The sequence below is a fragment of the Vicia villosa genome, linkage group LG7 (genome assembly GCF_029867415.1).
Source record: "Vicia villosa cultivar HV-30 ecotype Madison, WI linkage group LG7, Vvil1.0, whole genome shotgun sequence".
NCBI lineage: Eukaryota > Viridiplantae > Streptophyta > Magnoliopsida > Fabales > Fabaceae > Vicia > Vicia villosa.
Window position 1 is genome coordinate 97,437,552 of NC_081186.1, and position 12,937 is coordinate 97,450,488.

Here is a 12,937-nt window from a genome sequence, read left to right on the forward strand (position 1 = left end):
TTACCAAGTGGAGAAAATAGGGTTTTGAGGTCTTGTTGCCTCATTTCCCTCATTTTGCTCTCCTAAAGATATTTCTCTCTTTGCTTCTCCATTTTTGTGTTGCTTAGCATTCAAATTCCTTGCTTTTCTTCTCCTTCATCTTCACCAAGGTAATTTCTCCATTTCCTTTGCTATTTCTTTATGCTTGTTTTATATATTAGGGTTTAATTTTAGTTTAGGAATAGAAATTTTGTGGTTAGGGTTGTTGTTTTGAAAACTTAGTGATTCAATCTGGTTTCCAGTGCTTTGTGCTTGTTTAGAATCATATTTGGGTGCTGGAAATGCATGGATGAAACCCTGGTTCGCAGGGGATTTTTTCTGCAAATCGCAGAGCCCGCTTAGCGCGGTAGGCGCGCTTAGCGCGGTCTGGGGATTTCAGAAAAATCCCCTCTTCTCCCTGTTTTTGTTTGATGCAGGGGGAGTGATCTTTTGTTTTAATTCTTGCTGTGGCTGTTTAATTTTTGTTATGTATTGTGTTAACATGTTGGTTTTGTGGTGCCGTGTTCCTAATTATTTCAGATGGGACCGAAATTCCTGGGCTCTAAGAAAAGAAAGACCGGAACCGAAGGTGGCAGTTCTTCTCAAGCACCTAGGGCTATTCCGTATAATCAAAACCGTTTTAAGAGTCATGTTCAGGAGGCGAGGTATAAGAAGTTAGAGGTTAGGACATGGTGGCCAGAGCGAATTGTGAGGATCAATCCTGAGGGAACCTATGGGTGGTGTCATCGCACCATTGAGGAGTATGGTTGGCTTAGACTTTGTGAGCCTGCACCTAAGTTTCATTTGGAGATTGTAAGAGAGTTCTATGCTAATGCCGTTCCAAATGAAGAATTTCCGGTTGAAGGTGTTCCCTTTGAGTTCAAAACTTGGGTGCGTGGTAAGGAAATTGATTTTTCTCGTCAGGCTATCCGTGAGTTTCTTGGAACTCAATTACCTTTTGAGGATGGTGAGCTGTGTGGGTATCATGTGCAATTAGCAAGGGGTAATTTCGATTGGGAGCATCTGAGGGAGGTCTTGTGTTCGGTTGGGCAATCTTATGATCTTAATCCTTCACAACAGCCCCAGAAATTCTCTAGGAAGTCGTTGTCTACTAATGCTCAGATTCTCATGTCTGTGGTCCTTCATAATTTGAGGCCTAGGAGTCACACTTCTTCTTTGCCTGCTGAGTCTGCTGCTTTGGTTGCTCGTATGATTGAGCATGAGCCGATAGATATTACTCGCATTATTGCGAATGAGCTGAAGAGGGTTGCTTTGAGTGGAACTCGCCATGGTGATCGTGCTCCCTGCAAGTTGATATTCCCGGGTTTGATCATGAATCTGTGCAGGAAAGCTAGAGTGCAGATTCCTTCTGAGGGGCTTATGTCCATTGACACTTTTATTGATGATACTTTTATTGAGCGTTATTGTTTATCCAGGTTAACTGCTGTTCCTGTTGCTGCTGCTCGCCCTGCTCGCCGCCGTAGTGATCCTGATAGAGAGGAGAACTTGGCATTTCATATGGCACATCAGAGAGCATTCATGTTTATGCATGACGCTATGTCTCAGCTGAGGTTGCAGATGATGGAGCCCCATGTGGCTCATCCGTGGAGTTCTCGCCAAGATTTGGTGGATTATGCTAATTGGCCTGAGGTCAGTCCATTTCCTGAGGAGGAGGGAGATGGTGGCGAGAATGAGAATGTGGAAGATGATGAGGATGAGTAGTTCTTTTTAGTTGATACTTAGTATGTTTAGTTAGTATGTTTAGTACTAGTTTTTTTTATTTTTGACTTAAGCTTTGTAGTTTTTGTGCCGTCCTTTTATAGGATGAGGTATTTTGAACCTTAGGCATTGCTATGCCTTTTTGGATATTTTGACACCTGTTGGTGTTTGTTTTTAATTTATTAAGTTTTTAGTTTAATTGCTTTTATTTCTATATACATATGCAATTGTGTTTTTAAATTTTTGTTGTTGTTCTTGTGAAAGTGCTTCCTTTGATGAAGCAAGCTTTTACAACCAATTGGGGCGGTGATGATATAGTGTGAAATTAGCACGTGCAAGGTACATTTCTACCGTTCCTGTAATATACCATGAATGAGATGCTTGTAATTGTACAAATGAGATGTCATATTTTCTTTAACAAATATAGTTCAATAATGAATCATTTTAGTTCTAAAACTAGTGTGAGGAGCCTTTCCATTGTACATATATATATTATTTTGTGGTTACCAACAATGTGCGTTTAACTCGTGTTTATTATGTTTAATCTTGCGTTTTTTATTTTAATTGTGTAAAGCATGAAAGTGATCAAAGCATTTTGTTTCGCATTACGAGTATAACTTCTCTTCCAAATATAACCTACCCGGTGAGTGTGTAAGTATTTTCTAACCACTTTGAGCCATTTTGCCAAGATTCAATCGGTATCATGTCATGCCTTATAATTGCCGATTTTTGATTTGAATCTTGATGACTTTCTTTGAACCTTGAAAAGTACCATGAAATGTGGTTAGGATTGATTCCTTTTCGCCTTAGAATAGGGAGCATTCGTGATTATGTGGTGGTAATATTCAAGTTGGGGAGAATAAAATTTTGATCTCGGTTGTATTGGTGTGTAGAAGAAAATAAATAATTGCTCAAGAGAGAAAAAGAAAAAAAAAAAGAAAATGAATGAAAAGAAAAAGAAAAAGGAAAAGAGAAGAGCTTTGTATATAGCTAGTTCCTTTAAAATAAAAAGATGAACTCTTGAGCAATAAAATTGTGTGATCGGTTGATAAGGATGTGTGGATATAATCATGATTTGAATGCTCTCTTAGGAATTGACCCCTTTTGTTTCAATGGCCTTGAGAAATGACACTTCCTTGTTAACCAACCCAAGTTTCAACCCTTAAGTCTTTGTGATTCTTGCTTTTACGCTTTTTATATAAATGTTGTGTAGATGATTGCATAATTAATTCTGGATGTTGGCGACATTGTTGTGTGAGTGTTAGGTCCTCAATTTTGTCTCTTACTAGAGAAGTGTGTAGGTTGTGATTCAATTTTGAACTTATTTTGTTTTAGGAGCTGTTTACATCATTTGTGCATTTAGTATTAGTATCTCAAGCATGGTATTATTTGAGCAAGGGTGAGATGTTGCTTGTGTGCTTATGGAATTTGAACCACCCATTTGTTCTTGTCTTAGCTTGTGCTCTCTTGGTTTTGCTTGTTGATTGTTTTTGTGTTTGTTTTCGTTTGAGGACAAACAAAGGTTTAGTTGGGGAGAGTTGTTAGTTACCAATTTGTGTAAATATCTTAGGTAATTTTTGGTAACTCTCAAGTCTTTTTGTGGTTAATAGTAGTATTTTATTGTCATTTGGTATATATTTATTCTTATATTTATATTATTGTTGAATAGTTCTTATCTTTGCAATCTATGTTGGATTTTGTAGTTTTTATAGATAATTGGAAGCTTGGACCATGGAAAAAGCACTTTGAAGATGTTCCAAGACCAAAGCCAAGGATTGCTGAAAAGAGGTAGCGCGCTAAGCGAGGTTGAGCCCGCTAAGCGCGCTTTTGAAGAAAAGAAGGAAGTTCTGGCAGAGAGTTCCGCGCTAAGCGAGGTCTGGAGCCCGCTTAGCGCGGTTGGGCAGTTTAAGCAATTATTGATAGCGCGCTTAGCGGGCTGCACCGCGCTAAGCGCGGTCTGCGAAACTTTGTTTATTTGTTTATGGGCCAGATCACTTTTGAGGTATGTTAGAGATATTTTAGAGAAAAACAAGAGCATAATACACTGTAGCAAATATAGAGTTGAAGATTGGAAGCCTTGATCGTCGATTAATCGCCTTTGATGCTTGTTGATCTTCATCCTTTCCTTCTTGTGCAAGCTACCATTCTCATGGATAGCTAAATCCCTTTTGTATCAAGATAAGATGTAATCTTCCTAGCCTTTTGTATGTTTTTCTTGTGAATATATGTGTATGAACAAGTGATGATCAATATAGATGGTTTAGTTTGTTTATTAAAGCTTTTTCTTTGGTGTAAATGTTTGAGACATCAATGTTTGTATCTAGACCTAACTCATCATCTTTCAAACTATAAGTTGCAGACATGGATTTAGAGTTTGATGTTTACTAAGTATCGGTTCTTAAAACGTTATTTGTATTGTTTAAACGGTGGAGAAATCGTCGGTTAAACAATACGGTAAATCTAGCTATATCGTTGCGGACACGGACGATATAGGTGTCGATACGTAATTATATTGATCGTTAGCAAGTTCATAAGCATCTATTTATAAGGAAACGTACAAATTTAGGTCGATGAAATCGAATCTTGATACATTTTCTTTAACTTCGAACTTTCATTAATTTACTCTTTGCTACTAAAAGAATTGAATGATCTTTTGCAAACCTAAAACTAAAGTAACATTAACTCAAGACAAAATAGGCTATAGAACGGCGGTGATATCGCAATAATCCCTGTGGATACGATATAAACGAAAAGTACACCACAATATTCTTTCAACATAGCCGAACTGACGCATGACGCCCTCCGGAAGATAACGGACAATGATGGTTGAACTGAGAGCCAACCATCCAGAATATAGTACGATATCATCAAACGGAACCAACTCACGGTGATCAACATAACCATAATGGATGTCCTCAGCAGCCATGCGGTCAAGACAACTTCTGTAAGGATTCGACACCTGGTTCCTTCTGAGGGGGCGTAGGCTCTAGCACGCGGCATATCCTTAGTGTAGTCCGAAACCTCTCCCCAGCCAATAATACCAGGGAAGTGTTGTAGTATCAAACCCTGGAAAAAAACACGGTGATCAAACATACTATCACAAATATATAATAAACTTTGAGAAAATGTAAAAGGATACAAATTTGTTACCACTTAGAGGGTATAACTGCCAGCCATAGTCCTCGCCTTCCAGAGGCATCCCTCTCCCAGTCGGTGGTAGGTGTAGGCCACTGTAGCCGCTCCCCAGTTGTACTCAGGTAAACGACGTCAGTGTAGGTCGAGCACGTGTCCACAAAGAGATGAATGCATATCAAATATAGAAAGTAACATCTCAACACCCGCTCTCTATGTATATCAGCCTCTGCCTCGTCACCAGCAGCTTGATATGCCGTTGTAAGCTCTGTATCGTATATCCTCTGTAAGGTGTGAAACCTCACGTGCGCCCCGCGAGTTATCTCCACCTCCTTAAATTTTCCAAAAAAATATTGTTATCTTCAAGCAAAGTCATAAACTGAATAAAAATAATAATAAATAATAAACAAAGAAAATTTACCTTACTCTCCCGGATATGCCTAGCCGAATGATATGCATACCTTATCAGTAGGGACGCATCCATAGGACCCCGGGTACCAGACAGACTCCGGCATCAGATCATCCTCGCGTAGCTCAACAGATGGTACCGAAGGTCCTGCAGCATCCGTCACTGGCACAAGTACAGACACGGATGTAGAAGAACTTCTCCGTCGACGTTTGCGGGCAGAGGGCATCTATGAGGAACCCTCTGCATCATTGCGAGGCCTCTGTGATGCAGTAGTAGATGGAGTACCCCTCTCAATTGGAACAGACAGAGAAGGCCCGTCACTTGGAACAGATGGGTATGGCCCAACTGGAACGGGTGTAGCAGGTGCATCGGGTGTATCAGGTACCTGTCCTGGAACGGTAGCTCCATTCGTCACATGTGATACTACACGCATCTGTTCACGACGCACTGATGCGTGTTGTGCAGCCCTCCCATGTATAATTCTGTCAGGATGGTCGGCCATAATGTTTGTATTGTCATTTAATAAAATCGAATAAGTTACTGGATGTTTATAACATGAAAAAGAAAGAAAAACATTCAGCAGAGAACCTTCGGTAGATGCATCTACGGAAGTGTCTTACATTTGAAAAAATGGGTTTCTTCCATAGGTGCATCTACGGAGGGACCCAACGTTCCACTCTTCCATAGATGCATCTATGGAAGATTCCGAAACCTTCAAAACGCAACAATGGCATCTGGTCACTGTTGCAGAGGGTTCAAAACCCCTTTTTAATGGATTGATCGTCCATTTTACACTTGAAACAGGACCTACATTATAGCTAAACCTTATTTCTAACATTACTCAATCATTCTTACACCTAAAAATCGAATTCAATCTCTATTTTTTAAAAATTCTAAAATAACTCGAATCATCGAAAACTTACCGATTAAATGTAGTTTGGAACTTGTTGGAATGTACTAGTAGTTGACCTTAACGTTCCCAGCCGAACTCGAGAGGAAGAAATGAACTTGTCTTGCAGTTTGTTTTTTGAGTTTGAGAGAAAGTGAGGTTTTGGAGAATGAGAAAGTGAAGAATGGGGGAGAGGAAGAGTCAGATGTGAATATAACATCAAATGCTTCTGTAGATGCATCTACGGAAGCTTTCGTATGTACATATACGGAACAAAACAACGTTAAACAAAAAAAGGGTGCTTCCAGAGGTACATCTACGGAAGAAGAGGAACAATTTATTCAAATCAGTGGTGCGTGAGAGATCTAAGGGGTGGGGTGAGAAGTTTTCCCATTTTTTATTATGTCACCCGATTCGTGAAAACGTGGGGAGTGACGTGCGCCAATCCACACCGATGTGAAGAAAAAGTCAAAAGAGATAAAATCACGTTCTCTTGAATAATATGGAGTGAGTTAAATGTCTACTTCTTACATTCTCGAAAGCGATTGTTATTCTCTCGTAAATTTGTATTTTGGCTTTCTTTAAATTGAGAAATCTGAAGGGAGGGAAAAAGAATGAGAGATATATTATTTATATTTTAATTATTTTTCTCACAATATTCTTATTTATATTTTAAAATTCTAAAATTACTCTTAATAAACATTGTAAAACTAAATAAACATTGTTAAGATCTACATTGTGGTTTCCATTAACAAACAAATATAAAAAGTAATTACTCATTCAGCAACTCAAAGGAATATTTTTTAATTAAATTTTTACATTTTAGTTTATACATAATACAATAATAATTCCTATTTTCTTATCAATTCAATTTAGTTTTATAAATATTTTAATCATTATCTCCATCAAAATTTGAAGACCAAACTTAAATTAAATTTTTTTTTTATTAATCAATGATTTAACAATTATGTATTCTGTGTGGTGTAAAAATTGTAAAGATTAAAATTTAAATTACTTATGAAACTCATGTAATTAAAATCCCCATCTCCCATCTCCTTGGGAACCTTACATGCATGTAATTAAAATAGATTTAATCACATTCCTTTAATAAAGGTAAAAGCTTATAAGAGCATAAATATAGGAGTAGTTAAGAAGTAGTAAAAGCTTACGTGTGCTATCTAGTGTCAGTGTAGTATTGATAATAGAAGTTATTTGGTGTAGTATTAATTGGCACAGTATCTAAACAAAGCACCGTAGCTTTTCATCATTTAAAATAAATTTATTATCATAACTTTAATTTTGGTGTGGTATGAAACATGTTTAAATTTGAAATTGATATTACCGTTACATTTTTTTACCGTTGCATTGCACTTTCTTTTTTTTTTACAATTTTAAATTTGTTATAAAAAAGTAGTTTGAGGATAAATAAGTGATCAACCATTTCATTCTATCACAACTTTTTATCTAATTTTGAATCATTTCTTTCATCTTTTTGTAATCTTTTTCTTCTACACATTTTATGTTCCAATGAACCCCAACCACCCTAATTCTTGGTCCAATGAACCCCAACCACCCTAATTCTTGTGGAAAAGCCTACTCATAAATTTGATGCTATGAAAGATGACTTAAATAAAAAAATTGAATTAATGTCGGGGTTTGCACGTGATTATGCACGATGTTATGCAAGGGAGAGCTCCTGAGGTCCATTATTCAGTCAATCGACATGAATACAACATGGGCTATTATCTATCAGATGGAATTTATCCTGAATGGGCTACATTTGTGAAAAGCATCCCAATGCCACAAGGGGATAAGAGAAAATTGTTTGCTCAACATCAAGAAGGTGCAAGAAAGGATATCGAACGAGCATTCGGAGTTCTCCAATCCCGTTTTGCGATCATACGTAACCCGGCTCGATCTTGGCACTTGGACACACTGAAGCGTATAATAAGCACGTGCATCATATTGCACAACATGATTGTTGAAGATGAACGTGCGACATATGGTGGCAATTTTGATTATTCTTATGATCATTTGGGCAATGATCTGACTGCACCACCAGACGATTCTAATAATGATTTTCAAGAATTCTTACGTAGAAGACATCATATTCGCGATAAACAAATTCATCGACACCTTCAACAAGACTTGATAGAACACATATGGGAACGTTTTGGACATGAAAATAACCAGAATTAGAAATTATTTTAAACGTTTATTATATTTTATGCTAATAGTTTATTTTAATATTTATGTTTTTATTTTTTGTATTTTGGTATAACTTTTGTGTCATGTAGTATGTTATTTAATATATTTTCATATTTTTTAATTTTTTTGTTATTTATTTTTTTAATATTTTTATTTATTATAAATATTATTTTTTATGTATTTTGATATAATTAATTTAATTTATTTCAATTATACATTTTATATATTAATATAAAATATAAATTTGAAATATAATGTAAATTTTGTGGGACCCATAAATGAGTAGTATGGATATTTAGAAAATATAGTTAGATGGTTTAAATAATTGAAATGTGTGAAGTAATGTATTATATTAGATGGGACCCACTTATACCACCCACATGAGTAGTATGGATGTGGGTGCTCTAAGTGGAAGAAATTCTCAATCACAATCCTCATCTTACGGATAAGGTTTTTATGCTTTTGGAAGGTTGAGTTAAGACTCTACCATGCTGATAATTCAAAACTAATAAAAGACGTATGTTGACTTAATTAAGCTGCATCAAAACAATCATGAAACCTTTACAATTGTGGTGCAAATTTTCATATTCTCCCTCTCCAATTTCAAAACTTATTATAAATTTAGACCCGCAAGATCACTTCAAAACCATATATTACACAAAACAGTAACATGACATGGACCAAATAGAAACCAATACTGTATTTGAAAATTTAAATTTTATGAGACATGTAGATGGAAGATACAAGCTCATCATCATGCATAGGGAAAGATCTAAACCCACATATGATGTTACTACAGACAGTCTTAACACCCGTGCAGAGTAACAAGGAACCAAAAAAAGTAAGGAGGAGGGTTCACACTTCCTAGTGTCAGAAAAGAATTACTTAAAATAAGCAGTCACTCAATCATTAGACAACAACATAAACAAATTGAAGATTACGTATTGTCGCGGGTTCAAATTATTAAGAGGCCCAAAAACTTGACCAGTATTACCAATTGCAGATGAGGTCCTACACAAATTTAAGCCGTAGACTTTTTCTTCTCTTCCTCAAGCCGCTTCAATTCGACCAGTCTTACTGCCCACTCTCTTTCCCTTTCAACAGCAGCCATTTTACGCTCTACCTTCTTAATGTTTTTCCTCCGCTGAGCCTCTTGCATCTGAGCTTTCCTTTTCTTTTTTTCCTCCTACATGCAAAAGAGTTTGCAAAGAACATAAAAATATATCAGGTGAGAACCCATTATAACTATTATTTTTATCAAAAGGTCATTTCACTGATATAAAACTGAAGCTTAAATTCTTCTACAACGGATTTTTGGAGCAATACCATAGAGAAATTTCATTTAGCCTCAGCAAATTGTGAAGTTGTACGAAACAAACCGTCTTGCTATAATTGACACATGACAGTCAATTGTTTGCCACAGGATGCTAGTATATGTACTACATGCTGATATACCTTAAACAGTCATACAAATCAATCCCCTCATTGATCACATTAGAATTTCTATGTTGTGGGTATTAAGGCTATAAGCTTGAATATGGAATATTTTTGACATTCAATAGCAAATAAACTTGCCACAAACTAAGAGAGGTGAATTTAAAGCTTGGACCGTTTGTAATGGCCATGACAACAAGCAAGCAGTCCTGTAAAGATGATTCCATTATTAATTATTTATCATACATTATTATGGAGTCCATATACTGTTGAATTTAGTACCCGTATATGGACTAGTCTATCATTCAGAACTATTTGCTTTTAACAGCAAAACAAATACGAGGCATAGCTCATGTCACGAAAGAGCATCTAGATAGTCAAGATTAGCTTATGTTTTTTTTTTCTGACAGAGCTTATGTTTAAAATACTATTATTAATCTAAAATGACAAATGTAAATTCTAAGAAAGTGGATGATAATACAGCATAGGAAGTCTCACTGTTAACTAAAAAACTGCTCCAGATAGCACCTTTGTTCCAAACTCTTGCAGCTTATCATTTATATCCCTCGAAAGATGATACATCTCCTAGTGGACAATATTGAGAAAGTTCTAAGTTCTAACACATTTTATTATATTAAGACTCAAACATGTAATACTTTTGCTAACCAAAGGGTCTTGTTATTTCAATCATCATCAAATAATTTCTTGCATGTAAATAAATGAACTCTTATGTTGCATATCTTTCAGAAGTGGTATTACTTTTCAAAGACAATTATCGAAGAAATTGTCCTGAACTTTGCAAAAGGAAAATCCCTTGACTTGGTTAGCATTTGCCCAAGTCATGTTTTGGGCCATTAGTTTTATATAAATAAAATCAATTTTCATGTTATTTATCTTGGTTTTCTTATTTCTTGAATTTAAAGATCGTGAATTAGAGGGTAAGTATTTTCCTGTAGTCGAAGTTAGAGATTTAGCAGATGCATTACTTTTGATTTACGAGAATCGTGAAATCAAAGGTAGATGCATATGCACTTCACATACTTCCACAAAAGATGATATTTTCAGGATAGTGAAGAGTTTACGTCCAAACTACAAGCTTCCCAAAAAGTAAGCTTTCTAATCCCCATTATTTTATAAGTACTTTTTCATATAGATTTCATAGTTACAATCTTATATTTAAGTTTCATTGTTAGCAGCAATACTGAGGTGGATAGTGGCGATGAAGATGAAGTGAATAGCTATGCTGACGTGGAAGATGTGAAACGGCGGTCGAGTTCTGCAAAACTGCAGAGTTTGGGTTGGATGTTAAAGGCACTGACGGAAACAGTGGCTGAGTGTATTGGATGGTAGCTTAATCCAATCACACATGCATCACGTTTTTCATTTACATTTAACTCACATTTTCAACTCAGTTGTCAACAATGTGTTTTCAAAATTTAGCTTCAATGGATGTAGTTTTTATCTGTGTATGAAAAGTGGATGAACATAATTTCTAGTTTTCTAGGGCAGTATTCTAGCTAAGTGAGAATATATGTATTTTTTTTTAAATCAAGTGGGTAATCTTTCATTTGGAGTCTCTATCAAACCACATTATAAGGTAAGAAAATTAAATATAATCTTTATTCTTTACCATCACCAATCATATTTCACCTTGCTAGAGCCTCAATGGCATCGTAAATGGTTAAAGCAAAACTTGATTGGCTATTAACATCTAATCTCCACTTTATTTGTGGAATTCTAGTATGTTTTGTAAATAACACCATAGTATGATTTGACATATTATAAGGATCTGATTATTTGGATATATTCACGTTTTAAGTCTCTTCAAGTATAGTAGCACGCACAGAAGTGATAAATATAGGTTTTGGCTTCTTAAGTTATTTTTGGATCTCAGGTTTCAGAAGACAACATTCTAAACATAACATAAGATGTAATTAAGTCAGAGTAACAATTCATTTTGAAAGTGTCATGCATTTCTAGTAGAAGGCAAACAGAAAAGACAGCCGGTATTAAAAAAACAGGCCAAGATTGAGTGTGTAATGGGCAGGAAAAGGGAGAGCGTACGAGTATAAAGGCACGGCGCTGCCTCATGCGTTTCTTCTCATTCCTCCTCTTGACACTCCCCTCATTAGGCTTATTGGGAAGTATAGTTTCACCAGTTGTGTGCTCAACCCAAGCATAAGGCCCTGAAAAATATCAAAACTCGATTAGTGTGAGACGAAATTAAAATAAAATAAAATGAGAGCGTGAAAAGTAAAAAAAAGATACAATGCACGCACCAGAGGGTCTCAAGCTAGCCCGCTTTCGACGAGGCTTATCAGAAGGTCGTCTCTTGGGAAAACGAGTGTCTGTCAAGCTGTGAAAGTGGTTCAAAAATGGAAGAAGGAATTGTGGTGGTGGTTTGCAGTAAGAGGCATGAAATGGAAGTGTGGTGGAGATTTGTGAAGTTACAGGCGTTGACGACGACGAGAGTGAGAGAGGGCGTAAAATGTTCCTGAGAGCTACTCCGAATCTCATTTCTCTACAATTGATGATTTGATAATTTTAAGTGAAAATCAGAAACTAAAGTAACCTAACTAGTAATAATGTTATCAATTCAACGCCCAATCGAAGAATCATGGACGCCGAGAGTATATTTCTGCTATCGTGTTACAGAAGAGGGAATGAAAACTCCAATATATAATTTAATATAAAAGGAAAAACCTGGACGAATTTCTGGTGGCGGTTGACGACCAACTCCGGCAACGATTTCTGGTGGCGGTTGACGAGCAACTCCGGCTAGGATTTCCGGGCAGTAGTGTGTTTCAGCGGCTCCAACTTGTTTTCAGGGCAAACTCTGTGTTTAGTGAATAATGATGGGCCTCTTCATTACAAACTGCTTTGGGTTTACATTTTTCTATTTGCTATTCTCATAATACAACAATACCCCCCAAATGTTTTTTTTTTTTTTTTTAGTTCTACATTTAAAAGGCAAGTGAAATTACTTGAAAGGAGTAGTGCAGAGAGCACTGCCTTCTGGCCACCAACTAGCCGCCATGCTTACATGTTACAATCACCAATCATATAACTTAAAAGAAAACAAGATTTTATTATCATATTCTCCCTCTTCTTGTATTGTTTTTGGCTTA

The 12,937-nt window shown here is 36.2% G+C and overlaps 2 protein-coding genes across 3 annotated transcripts; one reads left to right on the plus strand and one right to left on the minus strand.

The window, feature by feature from the left end:
• Nucleotides 1–7,901: 7,901 nt before the first annotated feature.
• LOC131619790 (uncharacterized) lies at nucleotides 7,902–8,366 on the plus strand. The gene has a single exon (XM_058890850.1). It carries the CDS (start codon nucleotides 7,902–7,904, stop codon nucleotides 8,364–8,366), a length of 465 nt encoding a protein of 154 aa, XP_058746833.1.
• Nucleotides 8,367–9,060: 694 nt separating this feature from the next.
• On the minus strand, nucleotides 9,061–12,702 carry LOC131616051 (vicilin-like seed storage protein At2g18540). 2 transcript variants are annotated; one of them, XM_058887278.1, is made up of 4 exons: nucleotides 12,513–12,687; nucleotides 12,089–12,330; nucleotides 11,874–11,995; nucleotides 9,061–9,561 (listed from the first exon to the last, which is right to left on the minus strand). In XM_058887278.1, the coding sequence occupies exons 2-4, from the start codon at nucleotides 12,324–12,326 to the stop codon at nucleotides 9,397–9,399; spliced, it is 525 nt and encodes a 174-aa protein (XP_058743261.1). In that variant the 5' UTR covers nucleotides 12,327–12,330; nucleotides 12,513–12,687; the 3' UTR covers nucleotides 9,061–9,396. The 2 variants fall into 2 exon arrangements, with proteins under 2 accessions (XP_058743261.1, XP_058743262.1); XM_058887279.1 differs by lacking the exon at nucleotides 9,061–9,561 and adding an exon at nucleotides 10,307–10,394 and having other exon boundaries at nucleotides 12,513–12,702.
• Nucleotides 12,703–12,937: the final 235 nt, after the last annotated feature.